General features: G+C 50.2%; 1 protein-coding gene across 5 annotated transcripts; it reads right to left on the minus strand.

Annotated features, from left to right (window-relative positions):
- Positions 1-944: 944 nt before the first annotated feature.
- LOC146590961 (scavenger receptor cysteine-rich domain-containing protein DMBT1-like) lies at positions 945-24,213 on the minus strand. Of its 5 annotated transcripts, XM_085313709.1 has the most exons (14): positions 24,062-24,213; positions 22,157-22,242; positions 20,693-20,719; positions 12,567-12,875; positions 10,578-10,892; positions 9,784-10,098; positions 8,708-9,022; positions 7,444-7,752; positions 6,377-6,682; positions 5,403-5,717; positions 4,215-4,529; positions 3,842-3,985; positions 3,536-3,583; positions 945-1,278 (listed from the first exon to the last, which is right to left on the minus strand). In XM_085313709.1, the coding sequence occupies exons 1-14, from the start codon at positions 24,079-24,081 to the stop codon at positions 1,232-1,234; spliced, it is 2,871 nt and encodes a 956-aa protein (XP_085169835.1). In that variant the 5' UTR covers positions 24,082-24,213; the 3' UTR covers positions 945-1,231. The 5 variants fall into 5 exon arrangements, with proteins under 5 accessions (XP_085169835.1, XP_085169834.1, XP_085169836.1 ...); XM_085313708.1 differs by lacking the exon at positions 945-1,278 and having other exon boundaries at positions 3,263-3,583; positions 24,062-24,211; XM_085313710.1 differs by lacking the exons at positions 945-1,278; positions 10,578-10,892 and having other exon boundaries at positions 3,263-3,583; positions 24,062-24,209.
- Positions 24,214-26,088: the final 1,875 nt, after the last annotated feature.

Consider the following 26,088-nt stretch of genomic DNA (forward strand, 5'->3'; position numbering starts at 1 on the left):
GGGAGCGGGAATTGCAAGAATATGATTCTGAAGAGACTGTGGAGTTGATGGGAATGAGGGCTTTAGGCAGCAGGGGAAGGGGCTGTGAGGTTGCAGGGGCCATAGACAACAAGTTGACTATGAGCCAACAATATGCCCTTGTGGCCAGGAAGGCCAATGGTCTCCTGGGGTGCCTTAGGAAGAGTGTTGCCAGCAGGTTGAGGGATGTGATCCTGCCCCTCTACTCAGCCCTGGTGAGGACACATCTCGAGTAYTGTGTCCAGTTCTGGGCTCCCCAGCACAAGAGAGACATGGATCTACTGGAGAGAGTCCAGCATAGGGCTACAAGGATGATCAGAGGGCTGGAGCATCTGCCCTATGAGGAATAGCTGCAAGAGCTGGGCCTCTTCAGCCTGAAGAAAAGAAGACTGAGGGGGGATCTTATCAATGTCTGTAAGTATCTGAAGGGAGGGTGTCAAGGTGCGGGGATAAACTCTTTTCAGTTGTCCCATGTGACAGGACAAGAGGCAATGGGCACAAAGTGAACCACAGGAAGATCCACCTGAATATGAGGAGGAATTTCTTTCCTGTGAGAGTGACAGAGCACTGGAACAGGTTGCCCAGAGAGGTTGTGGTGTCTCCTTCTCTGGAGATATTCAAGGCCTGCCTGGATGCAATCCTGTCTAACATACCCTGCTTGAGCAGGGGCATTGGACTAGATGATCTCCAGAGGTCCCTTCCAACCTTACTTATTCTGTGATTCTATGTGGCTCCTGAGACCCTCATTGCTCTCTCTGGCAGCACCGGGGATAGACTCCAACACCCTTCCCAGTCAGAGACTGAGACCACCTGTGGCTACAGGGACTCCATGATGGGACAGGGAGGGGGCTTCACTTAATTCCCTTCTGAATCCCCCATTCCAGCCCTCCTGGGATAGACTTCACTCCAGCATATGTGTCAGTGTCACTGTGCCTTTATTGGATCTGTTTCATCACTGGGGCAGTGGGGTGCCCTTGTGTTGGTTTCCCTCTGGCAGTGCTGTGGGGTGAGGAGCAGGTGCTGTTCCTGGGGTTCGGACTCCTGCAGTGGCTTTTCCTCCAGGAGGATCCTCAGGATGACTTTGGATGCTTTGGACATGGTGGTGGTGGTGTGGATAGGTCCTATCATTATGTGCAGTGGTTGCTGCCAGGCAGAGAACTGTGCCTTCTGGAAGGTGGCTGACTCCTGTAGTGAGATGCTCTTCATCATGTCTTCATAGAGTATCTGCAGCCACACCATCTCCCCCTTGCATGGCATCAACTGCAAGTCAAACATGATGTTGTGAAGATGTAGTCAAAGGGGTTGGAGAACATCATGGCTAGGAAGAAGCTGTCTGCCCTGCAGACTAAGGGCCCCACACTGCCATGCAGGCTGTAATCCTACTTCATGAGGACGCACTTCCCTGTGGTGYGTGGGGGATCTGTAATGGTAGGAGTGGTTGCTTTGGCCACTGAAAAAATATCTCCTGCTGGGGAAATTGATAAGGGAAGCAGGGTTACGGGACATCAGAAATGGGACATCCTAGTGACCTCCACCCCAGTGGGTACTGTCTTTGGCACCCAATAAAACTATGTACTGCTGCTGCTGCTAGTGTTTCACCAACAAGCTGGAGTGGGGTATGGGCTGCTGGCTTTGCATTTGTCTCAGCAGGGCAGAAAGAAGACAGGGAACTACTATGTGCACTAGGATGATAGGAAACCCTGGGAAATCACCTGCCAGGACCTGGCAGGGGGGACATGCTGGCAGGATAGATTTGGGGTCAGCATGGGGGAAGCCCAGTGTGAGGTGGGGGAACAGGATAGGAAGCAGCCAGAGGACTTCACCCTTGGTTTCAGAGTGTCGCAGTCTGMATATCATTGGTAATCTTGATCCCTATGCACTGGCAGATGCTGATATCTTTCACCTGCTCAATGTCCTCCGCCATTCGGAGCTCTGCACCTGAGGAAGCCTTAGCATGGCTACCAGGGATGCTACAGAGCTAGCRAAGCACCCAGAAGCCCATGAGGTGGCTAAGACATGGATAGAAGGCAGATGTATGCAAATGAGAGTGGAAGGAGCCACCTTCCCACCAATGGAAGCTCATAGGTCTGTCATTGGCAATAGTCATTGGCTGCCTGCTCTTCGAGTCTCAAAGTACTCACTTGAGGCAAAATGATGGTTTCTGCCTGACTCTGTATGCGGTGATAGGCTTGATTGGGAAGGTATATAAAGGTATTTGCACACAAATAGATGCACACATACACCCACCCATCCATATGTATATATATTATTATTCTATATTATATATAGAAATTGGTAAAGAAAGCATTAATGGGGAATGTATTTATGTATACTTGTAGATATATTTGTATACTTTTAGATGCATTCTCCATCAATTTATGCAGTGGAAGTCAATGTTGTTAGGGGACAAAAAGACAGTCAAAGAGGGGATGACAGCACCATTTAGTCAGGTATAAACTTACAAGAAACAAAGTAAGTGCTAAATAGCTTTGTGCCTCATGTTGGTCATTAAGGCACTGCAAACTGAATCAGATGAACTGGAAGAAGTCACTGGTCCCATACTGGCTACAGTGGGACCAGGGCCTCTTCAGGACAGATATTTTCAGTCATTGCTTCTCCATGTGTAGGTGGCTTGCAGCTGGGTTGCCCCTTAAATCATGGGTTCCCCCAAGTCTGCCTCTGTAGAGGCTCAGCAGTTTCATCGTGTCCCCTTGCCTGCAGCAGCCCATTCCAAGCAGTCCCTCATCCCAGCCTGCAGACATGGACYATCTCCACAAATCAGCTGCTTTGTACTGGCCCTCAGCATTTGTGGCAAAGCAGCTGCCCAAGACTGAGAGAGGCTGGATCCTCTGTGAATCTGGGACTAGGAAAATGCTTCTGACTCCAGTGACACCCCACACTCTGCAGGGTGTGGCCAGGCAGGAGGTGACACTATGTCTGGTCCCAAGGTGACCAGGCTAACCATCGCTTATTTTTCCCCAGGAATCAGCTCTCCTGGATCTGGTAAGGAAGGGAGGTGTAGGACAAGAGAACTCCAGCAAGGAGTCTGAGATCTGATGAAGAGCCAAGGCAAAGATTGGAAACGGTTTTGTTTGGTGGCAGCTGATGTCTCTGTGGCAGGACRACTTGTACCAGCTTGTTCTGCAGAACTCACGTCTGTCTATTTGTCTGTTAGTAGCTAGGATTTTCCCTCAATGTTTTTGCCTTGTTCGGGTAATAAAGGTAATAAGAGCTGCTCTGAGCATGTCAGAAAGGACCGGTTTATTTTTACATACATAGCAAATATTAAAGGCATCTGGGATTTGAAGTCCTTCTTTGCACATGTCCCCAGAGGCAGGATGGAGGGACAGGACCTTGCACCAAGATGCTGCTCATGAGGCAATATCAGGGAGGGAGCTGCAGTTGTCCCGCTGTCCTTCCTGGGGCTTATTCTGGGGCAGTGCCATTCCCTTGGCTTCCCAGACAATTTCATTTGGAGGCTTCTCTGTGGCCTCTGCCTTGACTGTGCGGTGCTCACCTCCCTGGATCCAGTGTGTCCTTTGGGAGTTCAGTTCCACCTCATTTCCTGCAAAGTAGAGGAACAACTTGTCATGGGGTGGGAGGTTCCGACTCATCAGGGAGCCTGGTTCCTACAGGATGGGGACTCTCTCCCCTAGGACAGAGATGTGGGGTTGCACACAGCTTTGGTGATCTGTCTCTGATGTTGTCCGTGGCACAGAGCATGAGGGACCACGCATGAGCAATGCATGTTTGCCTGCTGTGGGAAGGGGTAATGCCCCTGACTGCACCGTGCTCAACTCCTGCGGCTAGAGGGGCATCTTACCTGAGTGATGGAGGACTTTGTACCTCTTTCTCCTCCATTTTAGGAAGAGGACAGCTGCACTCATCAGCACCAGAGTCAGTGATACCACCAGCCCCAGTAGCAGAAGCACTGGCAGAGGGATAGTGGAGCTGGGCATGGCTGTACCTGGCAGAGAAAGAAAAACAGTGAGCTCAGCACCCTTCACATGTCCCAGTGCTACAGCCAAGCACCCACACTTGCAGCCCCTTCCTGTCTCCCTGCTCAGCAGATGAAGGTCACCTTCATTCTCATCCTCCGAAAATAAGTCCTCACCCCAATACCCTTGGCCTGGCTCCATCTGTCTCCCAGCAACCCAAAACACAGCTGCTGGACTGGTACCTGGGGACAGCATTACCTGTGCACACCACGCCAGCGTCCTCCCCGTGGTCACAGTTGTGCTCTCCCCATGCCTTGGTCCTGCACTCAGAGAGGGTAGCCTCCCTCCCGGTGCATTTGACATCATCCAGCCAGATGGGGTCAGCCCCTGGTCCGAATGCTGCTGACCCGAGGGCTGAGATGGCTGCCCCACAGCCCAACTGCCGGCACACCACATCAGCATACATCAGCTTCCAGTCGTCGTCACACACAGTTCCCCACTGCTGGGCGTGTAGCACCTCCACTCGCCCCGTGCAGCGGCTTGAACCATTCACCAGTCGGATAGTGGGAGGCTCTGCAACAGAAAGCAAGCAGCTAAGAGGCTATTCCCTGCAGGGCACTGAGGCATCAAAAGGGCTCAGAAAGGAAGGCTGAGAGACCACACAGAAAAGGTCTCCAGGACACTTATGCTGCAGRTAGCATTGCTCTGAGCAGTGGGAACTGTCTAGGAGCCTCATATTGTACCCCAGGAAAGGGTTTCTGTGTTTCCTCCCATCTCTGGAGGCAGGACAGACCACTCTTTCCCTGGATTTTAAGCTCTCTTCCAGGAAGGCCTTGACAAAATAGAGCTCTTGCAATTGCAAAACAYTCTTATATAAAAGCACTTTTTTGGCTCCAGCTATGTCCAGCAAAGACTCAGCTGCAGCTCCCAAAGGACACAAGTCTTAGAGCAAGTCCAGTGCCATCTGCCAGTCCTGTGAAAATGTCTTGGACGACAAAGACATTTGTGCTAAGGGAGCTTGTCTATGGGAGTGCCTCTCTCTCTCCATGGGCCAGAGGGGGTGTCTAGGGCCTTAAATTTGTCAGTGGGAGAGGTGGGAGCCGTGCCCCTGGATGTCCTAAAGGGCAGCTGTGAAAGTAAAGGGAGGTTGTGCTGGGAGTGAGAAGCGCATTGCAGGGAATCAAAGGCTGGCACTAAAATCGCTCCCAACCCTACAGAAAAATCTACTCCAGGGGAACTTGGCTACCAGAACACGAAGTGCTGGCAGCTCTCAGCCTGCAGTCCGTCCAGTCTTGGGAGCAGTGAGGTTTCTGGCTCCCTTGCTAGGACATGCCCTGCTTGGACCTAGGGATACCTTAGCAGCTGCAACTCCTGTCTCAGAAGGAAAATTTCACTGTGCAAGACCACCAGCATCTGCCCTGGCTCTTCTTGCTGAATGTGTATTACCTGAGCATACCACACTGGCATCTTCACTGTGGGTACATTCATGGGTTCCCCAGGGCYTGGCTGGGCACTTGGAGAGCACATCTTCTGTCCCGACACAGTCCACCTCGTCCATCCAGATGGGGTCATGGCCGTGTCCAAACTGTGCTTGCCCAGGGGCTGAGATGGCTGGGCCACAGCCCAGCTGCCTGCATACCACCTTGGCTTCCTCCATGCCCCAGCTATGATCACACACACTGCCCCATCGCCGCTCATGCAGCACCTCGACCCTCCCCATGCAAGGGCTAGAGCCATTCACCAACCGGAGCTCAGTTGGATCTGAAATGGATTAGAGAGAGAAGCACTGGGACGGATATCTGCATTTGCCCAGGGTCTACCAGGCATTGCAGGAGAAGGACTGAGCTTCTCCTTCTCATGTACATAGGGCCTAGAGCCTCACTTGGGAGCTGCTAGGGTCTTTGAGAACAGCAAACAGGGATTTACTAAGGGCAAATCATGCCTTTCCTTTATGAATGCCTTTGGTGATGAGTTGAGCAGCTGTGTGGGGAAGGAGAGAGCAGCAGGTATTGTGCACCTCAGCTTTAGAGAGGCCTTTGATACCRTCTCCCATTGTTAGATTAGGTGGGTGGGAAACTGGCTGGATTGCTATGCTGAAGGTCAAAATCCAACTGATGGACAGTTACTAATGGCATCCCTCAAGGGCCTTATACTGGGGATAAAGCTGTTTAATGCCTCTACTAATGACCCTGAGAACAGGRCGGTGTTCCCTCTTGGCAAGTTCAAAGATGATTCCATATTGGGTTTTGCACCAGTGCTGTGCCAGCAGTGTTTTGCAGCACCAGCTTGCTGCTGCTTCTCTTGGCACAGGGTCAGAAGAGACTCAGAGGGGAGAGTGTACCACCCCGTCATTACTGTCATGTCCTCCATCACACTGTTGCCCACAGCCTGACAAGGAATTCACGTCAAAGATCATTTACCTGAACACTCAACACTGACAGCTTCTCTGTGATGGCATTGCTGGACTCTCCACAGTGTGCCTGGACACTCAGAGAGCATGGCTTCTGTCCCTGAGCAACTGATGTTCACCAGCCAGATGGAATCCTGTCCTTGTCCAAATTCAGCCTTGCTGGAAGCTGAGAGTGCCAGCCCACAGCCCAACTCCCGGCACAGCACTTCTGCATCCTGTTCATCCCAGCCATCGRCACACATGCTGCCCCAAGTCTGGTTGTGTAGCATCTCCACTCTCCCCACGCAGGGACTGGAGCCATTCACCAGCTGGAGTTCTGGGGCAAAAGAGATAGGCACCTGCTGAAATGTAAATACAGAATGAGAAGAGAGTCCAGTGCCCCTGTACCAGTGTCAGGAGGCCTTGGAGAATCATCATGTCCTGCATAGGTGGTCAAGGACTGGGTGTAGCTACCAAAGGACCCAATTCCACCATTCCTCAGGGCTGTCTGCAGTTCATAGCCATGATCAATGACACATTGACAGGTTAGGGACTAAGAGCCCATCTCCTGCCAAAGTGACCCTCATCCCCATAGGAGCTGGAGCCCTATGTGATACAGTTCCTGAGATCTCAAAAACTACTGTGGCAGGGCCATGGAGTGGAGGGAGCAGAGCAGTTTGCCATCAGCACATCATCCTGCAGCCTCCGTCTTGTAGCTCTGTGCATACCATGTCCATAGGAACTGCCTGCAAGTTGTGGTGACCAGGGCCACAGTTGTTGAGCCACCTGAAGGCCTCTCTCTGCTCAGACATGCCAGGACTTTGTGGGCAACTTGAAGGAGTTGCAGACAGCAGAAGAGCCTCTACCTCCTCTCTCCAAACTCCCAGCGCCACTGAAATTGCTAATTTGCAATAGGGGAGAAGGGCTAGCACTGTTTATGGATRCTGACACCTACTCCTGGCATCAGGCTTACTGCAGTGCATTGGGTCTCTGTACCAAGAAAGCAGGAAGAGCATCAGGCTGCCTGGATGGGATCATGCACCACCCCACATGTAAAACATGCCCACAAGCACAGAAGTGTGACAAGAAGCAGGATACCTGAGCAGACCACAGCAGCACCTTCCCTGTGGGCACATGCATGGGCTCCCCAGGAACCAGCTGGACATGCAGAGAGGGTGTCTTCCATCCCTGAGCAATTCACACCCTCCAGCCAGAGGAGTCCTCGCCAAAAGTGTGTTACTTTGGAGGCTGAGAGAGCCACCCCACAGCCCAGCTCCCGGCATAGCACTTCTGCATCCTGTATGTCCCAGCCCTCAGCACACACGTTGCCCCATGTCTGATTGTGTAACACCTCGACTCTCCCTGTGCAGTGGCTGGAGCCRTTCACCAGTCGGAGGGGAGGTGGCTCTGAAACAAGGAAAAAGAAGAGACAAAGCACTTGAGATGTTCCTGAGCATCTGATCAGGAAGGACTCTTAGGAGATTACTACTACCAAARCCACAAGCCTTCTGGAAYGAGCAGATCTACAGGGAGAGACCAGACTTGATAAACCAGCCTTGCTAACAGCCTGCTCTCCTGAGAACGAAAGGCAGTGAAGGAGCCACCTTGGATAGAAAATGCTCCCCCCACATTTAAAGTAATCTTCTGGGTGGGCCTGTGGGTGTGCTGGGGGAGCAAGACAAAGGAAATCAGGAGCCAGGGATGCTGGCTGCATAGAGGGCAATTTGTGCAGTGAATGCTGTCCATGGACTAGCTGTGTAAAGTGCACTCACTGCCCTGAAGGGGCAGAGGAAAATGTGCTCATTAGGGAATAGAACATGCAAGGACATCTCCAGGACACTCAGGAGGACCAGCCCAACCCAGGAGAGTGGGGAGAGRGAAAGRAAATTGGCATCTAGCAAGTTGTCTGGGCTCCTTCCATCATYGTAGGAGTGAAACGGGCCCTCTAGAGCAATATGCATTGCACCAATTTGAGTAGAATCAGACCAGACTGACTCTGCAATCACCAGTTCCCTGCTTGGGTACTGAAGACAGTCCATCCGTGCCCAGCTAGAGAGACCAAAATCCCAGGGACRGGACCCTGTGCATGAGGCTCAATGCTGGGCACTCCCCAGAGCATGGAATGCCTCTGGGCAGAAACCTCCCTGGAGCCACTGCCTCTGCTCTGGGAAGGTGATTTGACCCCAGACTCAGCTTTGTTCTCTCCTGGAGGTAGAAGACGTGATATACAGGAGGTGCGCTGCACTGAGCTGACATGGGGAGGTCAACAGCGGCCAGGAGCACCCATTGTTGAACTGTCACCTTCCCCCTCCCTGGCCAGCACCCRCCAGAAATGCAGGGACATGACACAGTTGAGGGTTACCTGCACACACGATGCTGGCTTCCTGCCCGYGGCTGCAGTTATGAGCTCCCCAAGGCACAGCACTGCATTCAGAGAGGGCAGCTTCCCTCCCTGTGCAGTGAACTCTGTCCAGCCAGAAGGGACCATATCCCTGCCCAAAGTGAGCTGAGCCGGGGGCCGACAGTGCAGTCCCACAGCCCAGCTGCCAGCACACCACCTCTGCATCCAGCAGGTCCCAGCCGTCATCACAGACGCTGCCCCAGCGCTGCTCGTGCAGCACCTCCACCCTTCCTGAGCAGCGCCCGGAGCCGTTCACCAGCCGCACTTCAGTGGGATCTGAAATGGGAAAGGCAATGGAGCATGTGGGGACACACTCACAGATGTATACAGCCAGGTCTGGCACTTCCAACAGGCCTGAGACCATGGATGCCTCCACAGTGGCTTCAGGCCATGAGGAGGAGGGGCATCCTTCTGTGGCCACAGCACTCAAAAGGTAGGGTTCAATGTCTGACACATCTCCAGGCACCTCGCAGGGAGCTCTCCAAGGCCAGGAGCTACCCTAAACCCCCCTAAACCATCAGCAGAGAGGCATGGGCATATCTACAGGGCATTTCAGGTCCTTCTCAGAAAATGCCCGATGCGCTAGGTGAGACGAGTTTCCACATCACCTCTGGCCCCATAAGAACATGGCATGAAGCAGAGCACCTGGATGTAACAGGTCTGCATCCCCCTTGGTGAAACAGCAGGATCTAGCGGAACAGAGGTTTCCAGCATGCAAGGTAGGGTGGGGAACTCCCTGCCTCGGGGCTTCTTTCTCCCAGGCCACAGCCAGTGCTCTGGAGCAGCAGTGACCCAGATCCTCAGGCACTGGAGTTCTGGGATTGTTGCTCCAGAATCGATCCCCTTATGCTCCCAAAGATACTAGAGGAGAAGAAGAGGACAGCCTCTCCATGCAGAACAGCCCTGCATACCATAAGCATTGCAAGAAGTTCAGGACAGGCACARAGAGAGTAAGAGAGATCCCTGTAGAAAGTGCAGACCCACCCCAGCAGCATTACTCCTCTTTTCCTTGAACTGCAGTGACACAATGGCATTACCTGAGCACACCACAGCGGCATCTTCTGCATGGCTGCAAGTATGGACACCCCAGGTCCTGGCTGGGCACTTGGAGAGAGCCCCTTCTGTCCCAGTGCAGCTCACCCTGTCCAGCCAGATGGGATCATGCCCTTGCCCAAAGTGAGCTGAGCCGGGGGCGGACAGCGCCGCCCCACAGCCTAGCTCCCRACAAACCACTTCTGCATCCAGCAGGTCCCAGCCATGGTCACAGACACTGCCCCAGTGCTTCTTGTGCAGCACCTCCACCCTCCCCGAGCAGCGCCCGGAGCCGTTCACCAGCCGCACCTCTCTTGGCTCTGCAGGCAGACACACACACACACATACGAAGGCCAAGGTGATCCAATGGCCACAGACATGTCTTTCCTCCTCCTGCCCCCATGTTGACCAAAGCAGCTCCGCAGCCCCAATGTGGGAAGTGCAGTGGAAGGGGAGCAGGGCACGAATAGATGCCCAGACCAGGCCCACGCATCTTGGTGGAGGAGCAGGTATCTCTGGYAGGAGCTTGGGTGGGACCAGAAGAAGGGCTGCTCTTAGCTCTGCCCTGCATTACAGTGGGGCCAGTCCCCTTGGGCGTGTGATGCTCAGCTCCACGTGCTGCACAGACAGCAAGGTCATGGCTGCCTCTTGGACCCAACCCTTTGAACAGCACACTTTTGCAGCATGGTTGGCTGTAAGGTTCCCACTGGTCTAAAGGGCCAGAGATCCTCCCACAGTTGMCAGTCGCCTTTCCCAGAGACCAGTATTATAATGGCAAATGGGACGGRGAAGGAGGTACCTGTGCACACCACACTGGCATCATTTTGGTGGCTACAATGATGGACTCCCCATGGCTTGGCCCTGCATGCAGCCAAGGTAGACTCTGTCCCTTGACATTGCACCTCAGCCAGCCATATAGTGCCAGATCCTTGCCCAAACTGCGCTGAGCCATTGGCTGAGATTGCAGTCCCGCAGCCCAGCTGCCAGCACACCACCTCCGCATCTGGCAGGTCCCAGCCATTGTCGCACACCGTTCCCCACTGCTCATTGTGCAGCAACTCCACTCTCCCGGAGCATGGACCTGACCCGTTCACCAGTCGTAGCTGGGGTGGCTCTGAAACAAGGGAGCACAGACAGGCCAGAGTGGTGGGGGCACACAGACAAGGGACATGAACATTGCTTAACATGCTGGAGCTACAATGTGAAGTGGGGGACTTTCAYAGAATCATAGAATTGGTAAGGCTGGAAGAGACCTCTGGAGATCAGCTAGTCCAATGCCCCTGYTCAAGCACAGTCACCTAGAGCATGTTAGACAGGGYTGCATCMAGGCAGGCTTTGAGTATCTCCAGAGAAGGAGACTCCATAACCTCTCTAGGCAACCTGTTCCAGTGCTCTGTCACTCTAACAGAGGGGTAGGGGAATCCCCCCTCCCCATTTTCCCCAGCCATTTCTGGTTGTGCCAGCCATGTTTCCAGCCAGGAGTCTTCCTGCCTGTCTCAGGCATGGGGCTGTTCCCATTCCCATAAACCAGGATGAGAGGCACTTGGCCAGCAAGGAGACCAGAAAAAATGTGTCCTGCACAGGGAAGCACTTCCATAACTTTGCCTAGTTCATTCCTCATCTGAAGGAATTAGGATTATGGCTGTGCTCAACTCGACCCCTACCATGGGTGAGAGCAAGGACAGCCCTGTGCAGTAGGAAGCTCTCCACGGCACTTTCTGATGACCCAGAAAACACTGGTCAGGGTAATGATCTGCTTTAGTCTGAGATGGTATCTGYAGTATGAGGAAACAGGAATTTCAGTGAAGAATTCCTTTGCTGGTRACTGAGAGGGTGTGGAGGATGCACAGATGGCAGTGTATGGAGGATGCACTGTGAGAGGGGGTTGTGTAAGGAGGATGTASCACAATACAGTCTGTACTGGATGCACATGAGAAGAGGACAGCATACAGAGGATGCATCAGAGAAAGGGCAGGYGCATGAAGGATGTAGCAGAGGACAGTGCATGCAGCATGTGGCAGAGGGCACATGCAAAAAAGATGCACAACCGGCTCTACGGTATCCGTGATGAAGCAGGTGAGCTGATTCCTCCCAGAGGCGGTGGAGAGGAGTCCACATCAAGGCTCTTCCCTGCTGTCACAGAAATGCATTCGCTTCACCTCTTGCACTCCCCATCTTTGACTATTTTGGGAAGGCCAYGAGCACTCAGGGCATCACTGGGGCTGCCAAGCAGCTGGTGGGAATGGAGATCCCCAGGGTAGTCTGCTGGCACCCCATGGTCCTACATTGTGGTTCTCATGCAGTCACACACTTTCCTCCCTGACTAAGCCATCTGATCCCCACCAGCAATAACTGACCATCCTCAAATCTGTCATTTARTTGATGTTGACTTGGCTCTTGTCTATCTTTGGTCAAACCTATACTGCGATCCATTGGTCAATCAGTATCTGATGTACTTTTACAATTTTACTTGTGTTGCAGGAGAATTTCATGAGCAAAAGCAGTGCTCAGTGAAGTCAGGCTAGGCAGTCAGATAGGTATGGCTTGCTTTAGCAGAGGGGTCAGCATTGCCCTCCACAGCTGCCCATGTTGCATCTCTATTGCATGTCCTAGCTGCCATGCAAGATAACTCAGTGCTTGTGTAGCTGGTGAAATGCCACAGATGGCTTTATTGCATTTACTGCTGTTTGCCTTAATGCCCTACATTGTGAGCAGAGCAGCACAGCCTCACCTGCCCCCCACACTATGATCCCAACACTGCTGCGCAAGTAATGAGAATGATGGTTACCTGCACACTTCACGCYGGCATCTTCTCTGTGGTGGCAGTCATTGACTTGCTGGGCACTGCACTCCATCAGGGACCCCTCTGACCCTGAGCAATGCACTGAACTGAGCCTAAAAGAGTTGGATCTTTTCCCAGATTGAGCTGAGCTTGAGGCCAGCAGGGCCATGCCACAACCCAGCTGCCGACACACCACAGCAGCATCCAGAAGATCCCAGCCATCATTGCACACCGTGCCCCACTGCTGCTCGATGAACACCTCTACCTGCCCTGTGCAGTGGCTGGAGCCATTTGCTAGTCGCAGCAGAACTGGGTCTGGAAGAGAGAGAGGTGGGAACATGTAAAGAATTAAGCACTGTTCCCTGGTTACTATGAGGAAGTGTGCAGAGAACCCAACTGAGTACCCTGGTCCTGCCTGGTTCTTGGCAGTCACTCAAATGGAGGAATGGGGATGAAGCTGCAAAATCCCSTCCCGTGGTCCTTGCATAGGTACACTAAGAGGACAGCTGCTGCCCTCCCCACTCCTATGGCGTGGTGCAACAAAGCTGCTTATGGCTGAGATGGCTGGTGGCAGCTGCAGAATATCTGGAAACCAGGACCACCAATCAGCAGCAACAAAGAGGGGAACACCCACCCTTTCTGGGGTGTTTGTGGCTTGATTAGTTATGATGGAAGTGAAGGTTACAGTTCCCAGGTTTAGGTGTGCGTAGCCATAGGGGTATTGATCCATGTTCATACCTGCTCAGGTATCCTTTGGGTGTCTGAGATATTCATGTGTGTTTCAGCTCACTATAAGTCTGCATTTGGTCACCTGAATCACTGTCAGACATCCCTTTCTACGCAAATGTCACAGYGACCCTGGAGCCCCTTGAACATTTCCGGATCCCTGTGCCTAGATGAATCCTGCCCCAAGCTCACAGGTAGACATGGGCATGGSGGGGACATCTCATTTAGGTAACATATGTCCCACCTGAAGCTCTGGTAGCTGGCAGGTTGCAGGGCTGGAAATGATAAATAGTGCTAGATTTCCTAAGGRAATCCCTGGGTTCACCAATGGACAGTTATTATTCACTTGGGTGCTGCAAGGTGGACTTTGGATATACATATACACAATGTGTAGTTTTAATATAGTAAATGTGCATGTATGTGTTTGTATATATATATGCACACAGTGTATATGCATATATGCATATATTAYACTAGGTAAACATAGTTTTATGCTACATATTTAATAGCATTATTAAAATAAAAGGTATGTGGCTAGKCCAAGTACTTTTTCAGTGTTATATTCTGGTTCAGGCTTGTAGGATCCTATGAAGACACAGGCATAGCCTTCCTAGGGATCAGGGAAGCTACCACTGCTTACTGGCTTACAGACAGCTCTGACAAAGGGATATGGGCGAAGCCTATTTCGGACAATGCACATGAGGCCCTAATGAGGGTTTCCTAAGCACACAATACCAACATCTTTCCTGTGCCTATGGTGCTGCGTTCCTTAGCCTTTTAATGCTCTTTGGGAGAGAGTATCTCCCCTCATAGCATGACTGAATAATTGAGGCTGGAAATGAGCCCTGGTCATCTTTGGCCCATGCCCCTCCTCAGAGCAGTTTCTGCTAGATCAGATGTCTCACCGATTTGTCTGATTGAGGTTTGGATAATCCAAGGATGGCAATCTCACAACCTCTCTGGGCTCCCATTCCTGTGTCTGACCACCCTCATAGAGGAAACATCCCTCTTTCTCTCTATCGGGAATTTCCATTCTTTCAGCCTGTGCTTGTTGCCTCTCATCCTGTCACTGTGCACCTCTGAGGAAAGTCTCTCTCTCCTCTGCATCCTCCCATCAGGAAGCTGCAGACAGCAGTAAGGTCTCTCTTCTCTTCCTCAAGCTGAACAAATTCAGCTCTCTCAGCCTCTGCATATTTAATGTGCTTCAGCCCCCAGCCATCCTGATGGACTCTGCTGGTCTTACCCTAGTATGTCAATGTTTTATTGCACCGGGGAGCTCTAGATTGGTCAGAGTACTCTAGCTGTGGTCTCAGACGTTTCAAAGAGAGGGGAAGAACCCCTTCCCTTGACCTGCAGACTGCACTCCTGCTAAAACAGCCCAGGATGCAGTTGGTCTTTGCTGAAAGGGTACACTGTTGCCTCCTAGTCAACTTGTTCACCGGAACTTCCAACTCCTTTTCTACAAAGCTTTTTTTTCCCTCTAGTTGCCTACCCAGCATGTCCTGTTGCACAGGGTTTTTGCATCCCAAGGGCAAGACTTTGCATTTGCCTTGGTTGAACTTGCTGAGATTCCTCAGACTGTTTTTCTAGGTTTTTGCTCCCTCCAATTTGCTATCACCTACAAATTTCCTGAGAGCGCACTTTACCCAAACACTAGATAGTCTTGGACCAGCATCAGCCCCTGAGAGACATCAGTAGTAAGCAGCTGCCAGTAGGACTTCATACCACTGACCAGTGCCTTTTCATAGAATCATAGAATCAGTAAAGTTGTAAGGGACCTTGGGAGATCATCTAGTCCAACACACTTGCTAAGCAGAGTCACCTAGAGCATGTTAGCCAAGGCTGCATCCAGACAGGCCTTGAATATCTCCAGAGAGGGAGACTCCACCACCTCTCTGGGCAACCTGTTCCAGTGCTCCGTCACTCTCACAGTGAAGAAATTCCCCCTCACATTCAGGCGGAACTTTGTGAGAAGGCATTCCGTAATTCTGCCTTGTCTGTATCCCTCGTCACCAGGGCCCCCGCCCCATTCAGTAGCGGGCCCACATTTTCCCTAGTCCTCCTCTTGCTACTGATGCATTTGAATAAGCCCTTTCTGTTGTCCTTAATGTCCCTTGCCAGACTCAATTCCAAATGGGCTTTAGCCTTCCTCACAGCATCTCTGCGTACTCTGACTGCATTCCTACAATTCTCCCAAGTAGCCTGCCCCCTTTTCCACATTCTGTGTACTTTCTTCTTCTGTCTGAATTTGGCCAAGAGCTCAATTCTCACCCATGCAGGTCTCCTGCCCCTTTTGCTGCACTTCTTATTCATAAGGATGCACCGTTCTTGAGCTTGGAGGAAGTGATGTTTGAATACTAGCCAGCTCTCCTGCACCCTTCTTCCTTCCAGGGCCTTAACCCATGAGATTCCTCCAAGTAGGTCTCTGAAGAGTCCRAAGTCYGCTCTCCTGAAGTCCAGGGTTGCAATCCTGCTTCCTTCCTTACGTCTTTCCTGCAGGAWYCTGAACTCCACCATCTCGTGGTCACTGCAGCCAAGACTGCCCCCGACCTTCTTATCTCTAACCAGTCCGTCTCTGTTGCTAAGGACGAGATCCAGCGGGACACCCTTCCTCGTAGGCTCCTCCACCATTTGTGACAAGAAGTTATCATCAATGCATTGCAGGAGCCTTCTGGACTGCTTGTGCCAAGCTATATYGTCCTTCCAGCAAATATCAGGATGTTTGAAGTCCCCCACAAGAATCACAGCCTGTGATCATGATGCTACTTCCAGCTTTCTATAGAAGGCCTCATCAACTTTCTCCTCCTGGTCAGGTGGCCTGTAGTAGACACCCACAACAGTGTCCCCCATGTTAGCCTGCCCTTTGATTTGTCTTTACCCGTAAGCTCCCAGCTGCCCCTTCCTCCTCCCCCCCCTAGGCAGAGCTTGATGCATTCCAGTTGCTCTCTCACATAAACTCCACCACCTTGCCTTCCCGGCATGTCTTTCCTAAAAAGCACACAGGTATCCATGACAGCATTCCAGTCATGTGAGCTGTCCCACCACATCTCCGTGATTGCAATGAGATCATGGGCATGCGACCACACACAGATACCTCGCTCCTCCTGTTTGTTCCCCGTGCTGCATGCATTGGTATACATGCATTTCAAAGACGTAGTCATGCCTGCAGGTTTCCCAGGAAGGGAGTACAGGGGGTCCACCATAGCCATGTCCCAAAAGCACATCCCCAGCTGCATGTACCTGCTGGAGACCCCCCAACCCAACTTGTGTTTTTTAGACTACCGTCTCTCTATGACAACCCCCTCCCCCTTGCTACCTAGYTTAAAACCCTCTTTACCAGACTTGCCAACCTGTTGGTAAAGGCAAATGTGCCCTGYTTGGTGAGGTGAATCCCATCTCTCCCCACCAGTTGCTGATCTTCAAACCATGTTCCATGGTCATAGAATCCAAAACCCTGTTGCCAACACCAGCGGCGTAGCCAGTTAGAATCATAGAATCATAGATTGAGTAAGGTTGGAAGGGACTTATGGAGATCATCTAGTCCAACTTCCCTGCTCAGCAGGGTCACCTAGAGCATGTTAGATAGGGTTGCATCCAGGCAGGCTTTGAATATCTCCAGAGAAGGAGACTCCACAACCTCTCTGGGCAACCTGTTCCAGTGCTCTGTCACTCTCATAATGAAGACATTCCCCCTCACATTCAGATGGAACTTCCTGTGCTTCAATTTCTGCCCATTGCCTCTTGTCCTATCACACAGGACAACTGAAAAGAGTTTGTCCCCATCCCCTTGCCACCCTCCCTTCAGGTACTTATACACATTGATAAGATCCCCCCTTAGTCTTCCCTTCCCCAGGCTAAAGAAGCCCAGCTCTTGCAGCTGTTCCTCATAGAGCAGATGCTCCAGCCCTCTGATCATCTTTGTAACCCTRTGCTGGACTCTCTCCATTAGCTCCATATCTCTCGTGTACTGGGGAGCGCAGAACTGGATGCAGTACTTCAGTTGTTGATTTGGAAAATTTTCYTCCTCCTCTTCCCATGCCTCCCCCTAATCAGCAGGACCAATGAGAAGACCACATGGGCTCCCAGACCCTTGACCACCATGCCCAAGGCCTTGAAGTCTTCTTTGATTATTTCCGGTTTGCTCTCTGTATCATTAGCACCCGCAGGAAGGAGCAGTAGAGGGTAGTAGTCTGATGAGTGGACAAGCCTTGGTAGCCTTTCAGACACATCTTGTATCCTCACCCTCAGCACGCAGCAAACCTCTCTAGAGGAGGGATCTGGTTGGCAGGTAGGTGCCTCTGTCCCCCACACCATGGAATCACCCACTACAACCACTTGTCACCTCTTCTGAGTGGTCATGCAAGGCACAGGGTCAGACAGCCCAGTTGCTTCCCTTGAAGTCAGGTCTGGATTCTCCTCATCCTGGAGTGCACTAAACCTGTTCTTCAACTGTAACTCTAAGTCTACAGGAGGATTAAGGGCCTTCCTTCTTTTTGTTAGAGAAGCAACTAGTTTCCAGCCTTCTTCTACAGTGCTGTGTTGTACTGTTTCACTCTTCACAGAGCCTTCCGCCAACTCCCCTGCTGCAAGGGATTGGGACTCCTGAAGCAGTAGGGTCTCCAAGAATGCCCTGTCTATCTCCTGCTCACTTTCTTGGATGCTTTGCAGTCAATGACTTCATCCTACAACTCCTTGACTTGACGACACAAATCGTCAACCACAGCATACCTCTTGCAGGAGGGTGGACCAGCAGTCCAGGCCTTCTGGAGAGGCTCCAAGCACTCCCTACAGCCTGAGACCTGTAGGGCGGCATCTGCTGCAAGAGCGTCTGTCTGGGTTGAAGCTTCTGACACAGCTGATGCAGCAATTCCCACAGCTACAGGCTGAGCCCGATTGTCCAGCCAATTTTCCACCTTCCTTATCATCCMCTTATCCAGTCTGTATCTTGACCACTTTGGCTATAAGAATGCTCTAGGAGATAATGAAAAAAGGCCCTGCTAAATACAAGGAACAGAACACCATCCACACAGCCAGCCAGGTTATCACAGAAGGCAATCACCGTGTTCAGGGATGACTTGCCTTTGACAGATTTCTGCTGGCCATTTCCAATGTATTTCTTGTCCTTCATTTAGCTGGAAACAGCTTCCAGGAGCTTTGTAATCCTCTCAGGGATTTAGGTGCTCCATAACATTCCCAGAGACTGAGGTGACACTGACCAGTGTGTAGTTCCCTTGCTTCTCCTCTTTACTCTCTTTGAAGATGGTGTGATTTCTGCTTTTTTTACCATGTCCTCTCAAAGATGGTAGAGAACAGCCTCACAATGACATTAACCAGGTTACCTCAGCATACTGACTGGTTCCATGGCCTATCTCCATAAAACATGCACCATTCAGTCCAACAGAGATGTTCAAGGCACCTAAACTTGGAGTTACCACCATAGTCCCGTGTCCCAACTGCCTACACAGCACTTCCGCATTTTATATATCCCCAGTCATTGTCATGCTGCATTCTCCACTGTTGCAAATGGGACACCTTGAGTCTCTTGCATATATATACTGCCTGTAGAATTATATACCTTGCAGTAGGCACAGCTGGAGACCATACAGCAGTGGATCTAGTGTCCACTGCACAAGGTGGCTTTGCACTGCTTTGCTTCAAAATGTCCAAAAAGACAATGTGGGACTGACTCAGGAACACCCTTGCCTTCCCTCCCTGGGAAGAGCATCAAGTTCTACCTGCTGCAGCTGAATAGGATGGCTTTGCTTTCTCCTGGTTTCTCTTCTGGACATCAGCTTATCTACATCATGTTGAGGCATGCATCCTACCCACCCTTGGCATTGTTGCACGGTGGCGATGAGCCCTAAGGGTGCAGCTGCCTTGTCACTGTACCTCACCGAGTGATCYCGTTGGTTCCAGTGGAATAATAAATCAAATCCTGTGTGTATAGTAAATCAAATCCTATTGATAAAACGGCAGAGAGGGAAGGTAGGATTTTTAAATCAAACCAGGTTCTCACATGGTCTCTTGAAAACTCCAATGTTTCACAAATAACAGTTAATATATCTCATTTACAGTTTCCACTGTCTTCACCACTGGGCTCCCGGCTCAGCTGAAGATGCCCTTCCTTTGGGATGACATTTGTCTAAAATCTCCACTCATGTTCTGCCCCATCTCTGTTTCTCCCTATGTCTTCCAGCTGAAGACTGCATTTAAACCAATCATCTTCCCCATTTTAAACACCCTGCAGGTGATACAAATCATACTGGAATCTCCTAGTACTGGGTTCCTCTCCCAGTGCAATGCCRTAGAGCAAAACTGCATTCATCACAAAGACTCCCAGTCTGGGCCCTCAAGGTGTAGCAGGGACAGCCAAAATGTCACTTTGTGTTCAGTATCACCCATAGAGAGGCTGTGGCCTCTCTCCCAAAGACAACCCCTAGCTCTGGCCCTCATGCAGAGGACCCAGTGGGCGGTGTCTTGCTGGAAGAAATACATCTCAAAGTTCAGTCATTGGAGGTCAGATTGTGCATGCCTGCACAGTGGTGTTTGGACACCGGAGATAYCTGCCCTGAGCTGTGCCTGAGGTCCCTCCTCAATGGGAGGATCTGCTCCTCCAGCCYCAACTACAGCCAAATACAGGCTCTGATCTCCTGGACATGTGCCTGATTCTCCTCCACTGTGCATGGGGTGGCATGTGCAAGAAGAGCCTGGACCCTGCCCCTAATTACCCCATGCAGAATGCAGAATGCACCCATTTCTTCTTGTCCAGGACCCCCAAACATGACCAAGCTAGTGATTACCCTCTGGAGAGGGCACAGCCCTATCCTATACTGCAAGGGTGGAAGGGAAAGTAAGTAAGTGGCAGAAGGAGCTGGGCTGATTTAGCCTGGCTAAGAGGAGATAAAGGGCCACCCCAGAACAACCCAAGACTGCGAGAAGGGCAATTACAAAGATGATGAAGCCGAACATGTCCTGTGGTGCCAGTTGATATAACAAGGGACAGTGGCCATGAATGGTAGCTGGAGGGAATTCAGGTTGGAGAATGGGAAACTTTCCCAGGAGGATGATGAGGCCCCTGGGGTAAGTCCCCAGAGAGGTCATGGGGTCTCCATCATTGGAGGTGTCCAAGGCTTCATTGGAAGAAGCCACAGTCAGTCTGTCCTAGTGCTGTATGTAGACCTGCTGTGGGTGGGAGGTTGGATAGCAGATCCCCTAGGTCCCCTCTCAGCAGGACTAGAGCTGAAGGGTGAAGCAGTGATTGGACCCAAATTTGGACCTGAACTATATTTAGCAATATTAYGTGAGCTTTGTCTTGCTCTCCTCATCCAGTAGATGTGACATCTGCAGCCTGCACACAGTTATTCACATAACATCCCTATGTACCACTCATTGCAGTTAATACTGACCTGCCACCAGCACTCCAGGGAAGGAAGCTGCAAGAAAGGAAATACAGGCTGTAAGTCTCTGTCCCTAGAGCTCGGTATAGTCAGGACACTGGACATTAACTCACTCATAAGTTATCCAGTAAGAGGTAGAACAGGGCAAACTACTTTGCGACTCTGGCTGCAGTGGATTTGGGATGAAATTGCATTTTCAGAATATCCTGGGCTGTAGAAATGATCTTACTAGCTTTCTAGATGGAAAGGATACAGCAGCTTCTATTCACAGCCCCAAAAGGGGTAGTCACTTCTCTCTTTTGCAGTCATTTGTAAGTGGAAAAACATGCATATACACATTACTTAAGGACTTACTTTGCAGATTTTTTTCAGGTCATGTTTGACCATTTCATGGATGCCTGCTGTCCCTTAGCTATAGCCTAGAGAACTCCACACTAGATGCTCTATTGACATGTTTTGCAGACCCATTCATTGATGTCTCAAGAAACAGGGATATACAGAAACTAGCTGAGAGAAGGTGGTGGAGAGAGATATTCYCTCTGACTAGGAAATATAGGTAAGTGGACTTGCTAATAATGGGGAAAACCATCCAAAATGCAAACAAAAACCTTGCTGCATGTTGCAATTCATGGTATTGCATTACACAGGCAAATAACTAAAGTCTTGTGCAAGGGTCTGGATATTCAGCAATTTTTTGTTCTAGGGATTTTTTGGGTAGAATTTAAAGTGTGAATCATTTATAAAGGGTAAAACTTATATGGAGATGTATAAGCATATAGGGGTTCTTACACAAATGAGGCATCTAAATTCCCACGATAATTTATAGAAATTTAGATTACAACTCATTTGACAACACATGGATATCTAGACAGAATCTAAGTACCAGTGACATGGGACAGAGAGGTGACCTCTGCCTTTCTGGATCGGTATCTGGACACTAGCTGAACACAGCACTGAATCCAACCACAAATATTTTTGCAACTAGCAGTGAGTGCAATGGGATGGCTCAGTCCAGGCACATGAGGACAGTGCCCTGGATTACCAGACCCCTGTGCCACAGACCACTGTGGAGGCTGTAGTGTCCCTTGGTAGAAGAGCCTTAAGATCCATTGTGGCATAKGTAGCTCTGGTTGCCCCATTCTCACGAAGATTGTATTGAGATTAATGACAGGTTTCAATTACATGTTTAGTTGGGGCTTCTACATTTACTTTTTGAAATATTGGCATATTGACATTATCCTGCTCTCAGAGATTTTCCCCTTAAAAACACTGTTARTGGCTGTGGCCATTTATGTTAATATTTGAGGCAAAATTTCATGAATTTGCATAGTCTTAGAAATGACAGGACAAGGCTAACAGCTGCCTGTTCATAGTCTTGTGGTCTTAGAGGGATCATGGTGTGTCCTGGAGGCCCTGAAGGGGACACATTTTGCTGCTGTAGGAAAGCTGAAAGAAAGAGAAAAATCCACTCACCCCAGAGCCCTGCCAAAAGGACAAGGGTCCTTGTGATACTGGGTCCAGCACAGTTAGCCAGGTAGCCCCTGCAGCTATCGCAGGCCCTATAGGGGAACAGGATATATGGCAAATCTCTCCTTGTACTGACTCCATCCCTTCATCTGCTTGTACTTTGGCATTCCTGAGACTGAGACTCCCTTGAGGCCTCCTGCAGCAATATCTCTTCCGAGTTGCTCCTCACTGCAATGATGTTTCAGAGATGCAGAAACAAATCTTTCTGGTGCCTTATTAATTATGCCACAAAGAAAGTAACATGGCTCTGATGAGTCAGATGTCTCCCATGTCCTGGGACAAGAAGGCATGGGGAGGAGTGAWCCCCCAGAACCATTTACAGAGGACACAGAAAGGGATTGCAGAGACAGGCTGGACAGAGGATAGTAGTACGGATTTATCCAAAGGGTAAGTTTCAAACCATACAGCTTTTGAATAGACTGAAGTCAAGTCAAATATATGTTGCCCTGACAGCAGTAGCCATGCACTCACATGGGCTTTGTGACTCCAGCAAAGTCTACTTTTTGTGTTTGCTCAGTCTTGTGTATTTGGAGGAAGCAGCAGTGGAGGCCAGGCAGGAAACCATGGAATATCTTGAATGGTCCTGGACACTCATGTTATAAACTAGACTGCACCCCAGATCTCCTCTGGCTACAATAAGAGCTGAGTTATCTTTCTTACAGGGAGACCCTACACATCCACTCCTAGATTTAGGTGTCTTAGCTCTCTGTCTATTATGGACCAAGTTCCTGGTCCTCATTATTGTAAAGGAAAGCCAGAAAATGTGACTGAGATTCTGAGGCTTCAGCAGTGCAGTGATCAGAATATTCAAAAAAGCCAATAAAATGTCAGTTGTACTAGGAAAAGAATAAAGAGCTGGTTTCTGCCACTGTATAATCCCAGGATTCAGTCACAATTTGAAAACAGCCTTCTGGTCTGGTCTTGTCAAAAAAGAGTACAGCACTTCTAGAGATGGTACAGAAGAAGGCAACAAAGTAGGTCTATACAGCGTACAACTAAGTAAGCTAGGATTTTGTAGTTTAGAAAAGAATTGACTGAGGACTTGAAGAATTAGGTAGGAATGGGATATCCATTCTTCCAGCACAAGAACCATGGCCACAAAACTTGACAAGTAGCAACCAAAGATGCAGAAAGAGGTAGCCCTTTGCACTTTGGTTCATTGAGCTGTGGGACTATTCATTCCAAGACATGAAGGATGCTAAAAGCTTGCATGATTTTGAGGGGAGAGGAGAAGAGTTTGTGGTGCAAAAACCTATGCAGAATGCACTCCTGGATCGGGAAGACCCTGATAGTTGGAGGTTGGAAGCGCATCTGAGGAGAGTTTCATATATGCATTCGTTATGTTTATACTCTTCCCTAGGCATTGGGTTTGGGTCATTGGCAGTGGTTGGACATGAGTCTAGAGACCACTTAGAACAACTTATCATCTCATGTGCCCATTATAGCCACTGGAGAGAAAGAGGCTTTTTCAGAGGACAGTTAATTTCTTCCTAAATGTTAGTTCAGATGAACATTCCAGATCCTGCAAAACAAAGCTGGAGAGAGGAACATACTTTGCCCTGAGCACTTGGATAACTCTTCTAACTCCCGTTCCTTTCCAGTACCTGATCTTTAGCCTTCCCATGTTTTTATGGGGTGCAATGCCAGCAGCATGGAGTTGTTTTGAGGCATAGGGGAAAAGTGCTGCAGGAGTTAATAGAAAGGGTAGGGATAGGCGAGTGGAAGCAGAGCAGAGGGACAGAGCCGGCAGGACAGAGTTACAGTAGGGCTGGCAAAGAGCCTGAGGCCGGTGAAGGCAGGCAGTAAACATGGTCAGGGAGGAAGTGGGGACTGGACAATGAGGCTCTTTACCTGGTGTGCTGGAGAGTCATCTCTGAACTGCTGATCACCTAGACTCCTGTGCACGACTGACCTCCACCAAGTCCAGCAGGCAGTTGATGCTCACGCCCTGGGTGCTTTGCTCTGGGGGGTCCCTGGGGACACCAGGCGGATGGAGGGAGTGGCTGTAACATTGAGGAACAACAAAGATGCAGATGGGGGGATGACAGCATGTAAATGAGAGTGGGGGGAGCTACCTTGCACCAATGCAGAGCCACAAAGTGAAGTTGGACTTTTGTCAGCTCCTCCCTGCTCTTCTAAGGTCAGGAAATAGCTGCTCCCAACTGGTGATGGAAAACTTGGTCCCACGGGGAAGCAGGGTCCTGGTAAAGACATGCCTGGAGGATTTGATCCTGATCTCTGTGCTGTGACCTGTGAAAAGCATTTATGTCCACATTCTGTGGGGAGACAGGTGTTTGGGACCATGTGGGTCATATACTGTAGTCCAGTACAGTACAGTGAGTCATCTCCTTTTCTCACTAGGGATGGTGGACAGCCACTGCTACCATCTGTTCATCCTTCCTCATGTATCCTGGACTCTCTCCTCTCTCATAAGTCACTCAAAGAAGACAGAAGGCTTGAGACAGCAGATCTGCAATACTAGGTCTCTTTGCTCTTAGGATGATAATGCAACTACTGACCCTTGTTCCTTCCATCAGATAATTTTGTCCATCTGCTTCCCATCACACCTGATGGGTCCAGTATTGCAGCGATCAAGGTGAAGTGTGTTTTGCCTCAGCGTCCAAGTTATTGACAGTTCTGCACATAGATAATACATGTTGTGATGAACTGGGCTCTGCACACAGTAGTAATGGGGTGAACAGGCATATCTGCACTGCAGTGGCTGCATGTTTGGTCTTGTATGTGGCTTGTGCGCCCCTTGCACCACTAAAATAATCTGTGCTGGTGTTTGGAGTGAGCAGGTCTTTGGTATTAGAAAGGGTCTAGGATGCTGTTTGCTTTCTGGCTCTTGGCCAGACTCCAGTGTATTTTTGAGGAGTGTCAGTTCCTCTGTTGTTCCACAGGAAAACACCAAAAGGAAGCAAAACAAAACTGAAAGAGCTTTCTGTTGTCGCACTTGGTATGGGAAGGCTTTTGCTTTACTGGTAGCTGATGCAGATCTGTGAGAGTGATGATGTCCTTTTTCAGGAGACAGGTGATCTGGTTCTCAGCATCTCTCTACTTCTCTGGAGCAGGAAAGAAGTAAGAGTTGGCCTGTCTTCAGAAGGAGCTGCATGCATGATGAGATGAAGGTGTCTGTTCCTTGCATTCCTCCCAGATCCCAACTTTGTTTTATTCCAGCCTGCAGAGTGGGTGTCTACAGTGGATGCCTGCAGCTCTATGGCTTTCCCTTCCAGGTGTCTTATTGCCCCATTTCTTTCCTGGCTCCATCTTGGGGAAACAAGTCATTAAGGCAGGGAGAAGAGAGCAAAGAAATCACTGTGTGGGTGGGAATAAATGGAAGAGGTGCAGAGTAAGACTTGATTTTAGGTGGAGGGAGGCAGATGTCTGGGAACAGTGAGTGCTGGAAGTGAGGGCACCAAAACCAGGGAGCCAGATGAAAATTTGGGAAGATAATGGAAAAAGTGAGGTCTAAAGACTGCATCATACTTTTCAAAACTAGTGAACTGGGGAAGAAGGCAAGCAGAGATACCCTGACAGTGAAGGCCAGCCAGACTCAAAGGCGTCTGGAGCTGTCTAGTGGTATCAGGGTTCAGATTAGGACTCAAAACCAGCAGGTGACCTACCATGAGTCTTCCGACCTTGACCATCTCTTGGGCTAAAAGACCAGCAGTACCTCACTCCTGCACTCCAAGGGGTCTGTGCTGCTTGTACATGGAGGATCTTAGCTTACTTCACTGTATAGCGGTCTCTTTGGATGTGGACAAGGCTCTATCCTTACCTCTCCTCTGGGGAAAGGTGAAGTCCTCTGTGGAAGCCTAGTGCAACTTGGAAGCTTACCCTGGAACCTGACCAGAGTGGTAGGAGCTTGGTGGGGA

The sequence above is a fragment of the Rhea americana genome, unplaced genomic scaffold, assembly GCF_003343005.1.
Source record: "Rhea americana isolate MKP2758 unplaced genomic scaffold, rheAme1 scaffold_393, whole genome shotgun sequence".
Taxonomy (NCBI): domain Eukaryota; kingdom Metazoa; phylum Chordata; class Aves; order Rheiformes; family Rheidae; genus Rhea; species Rhea americana.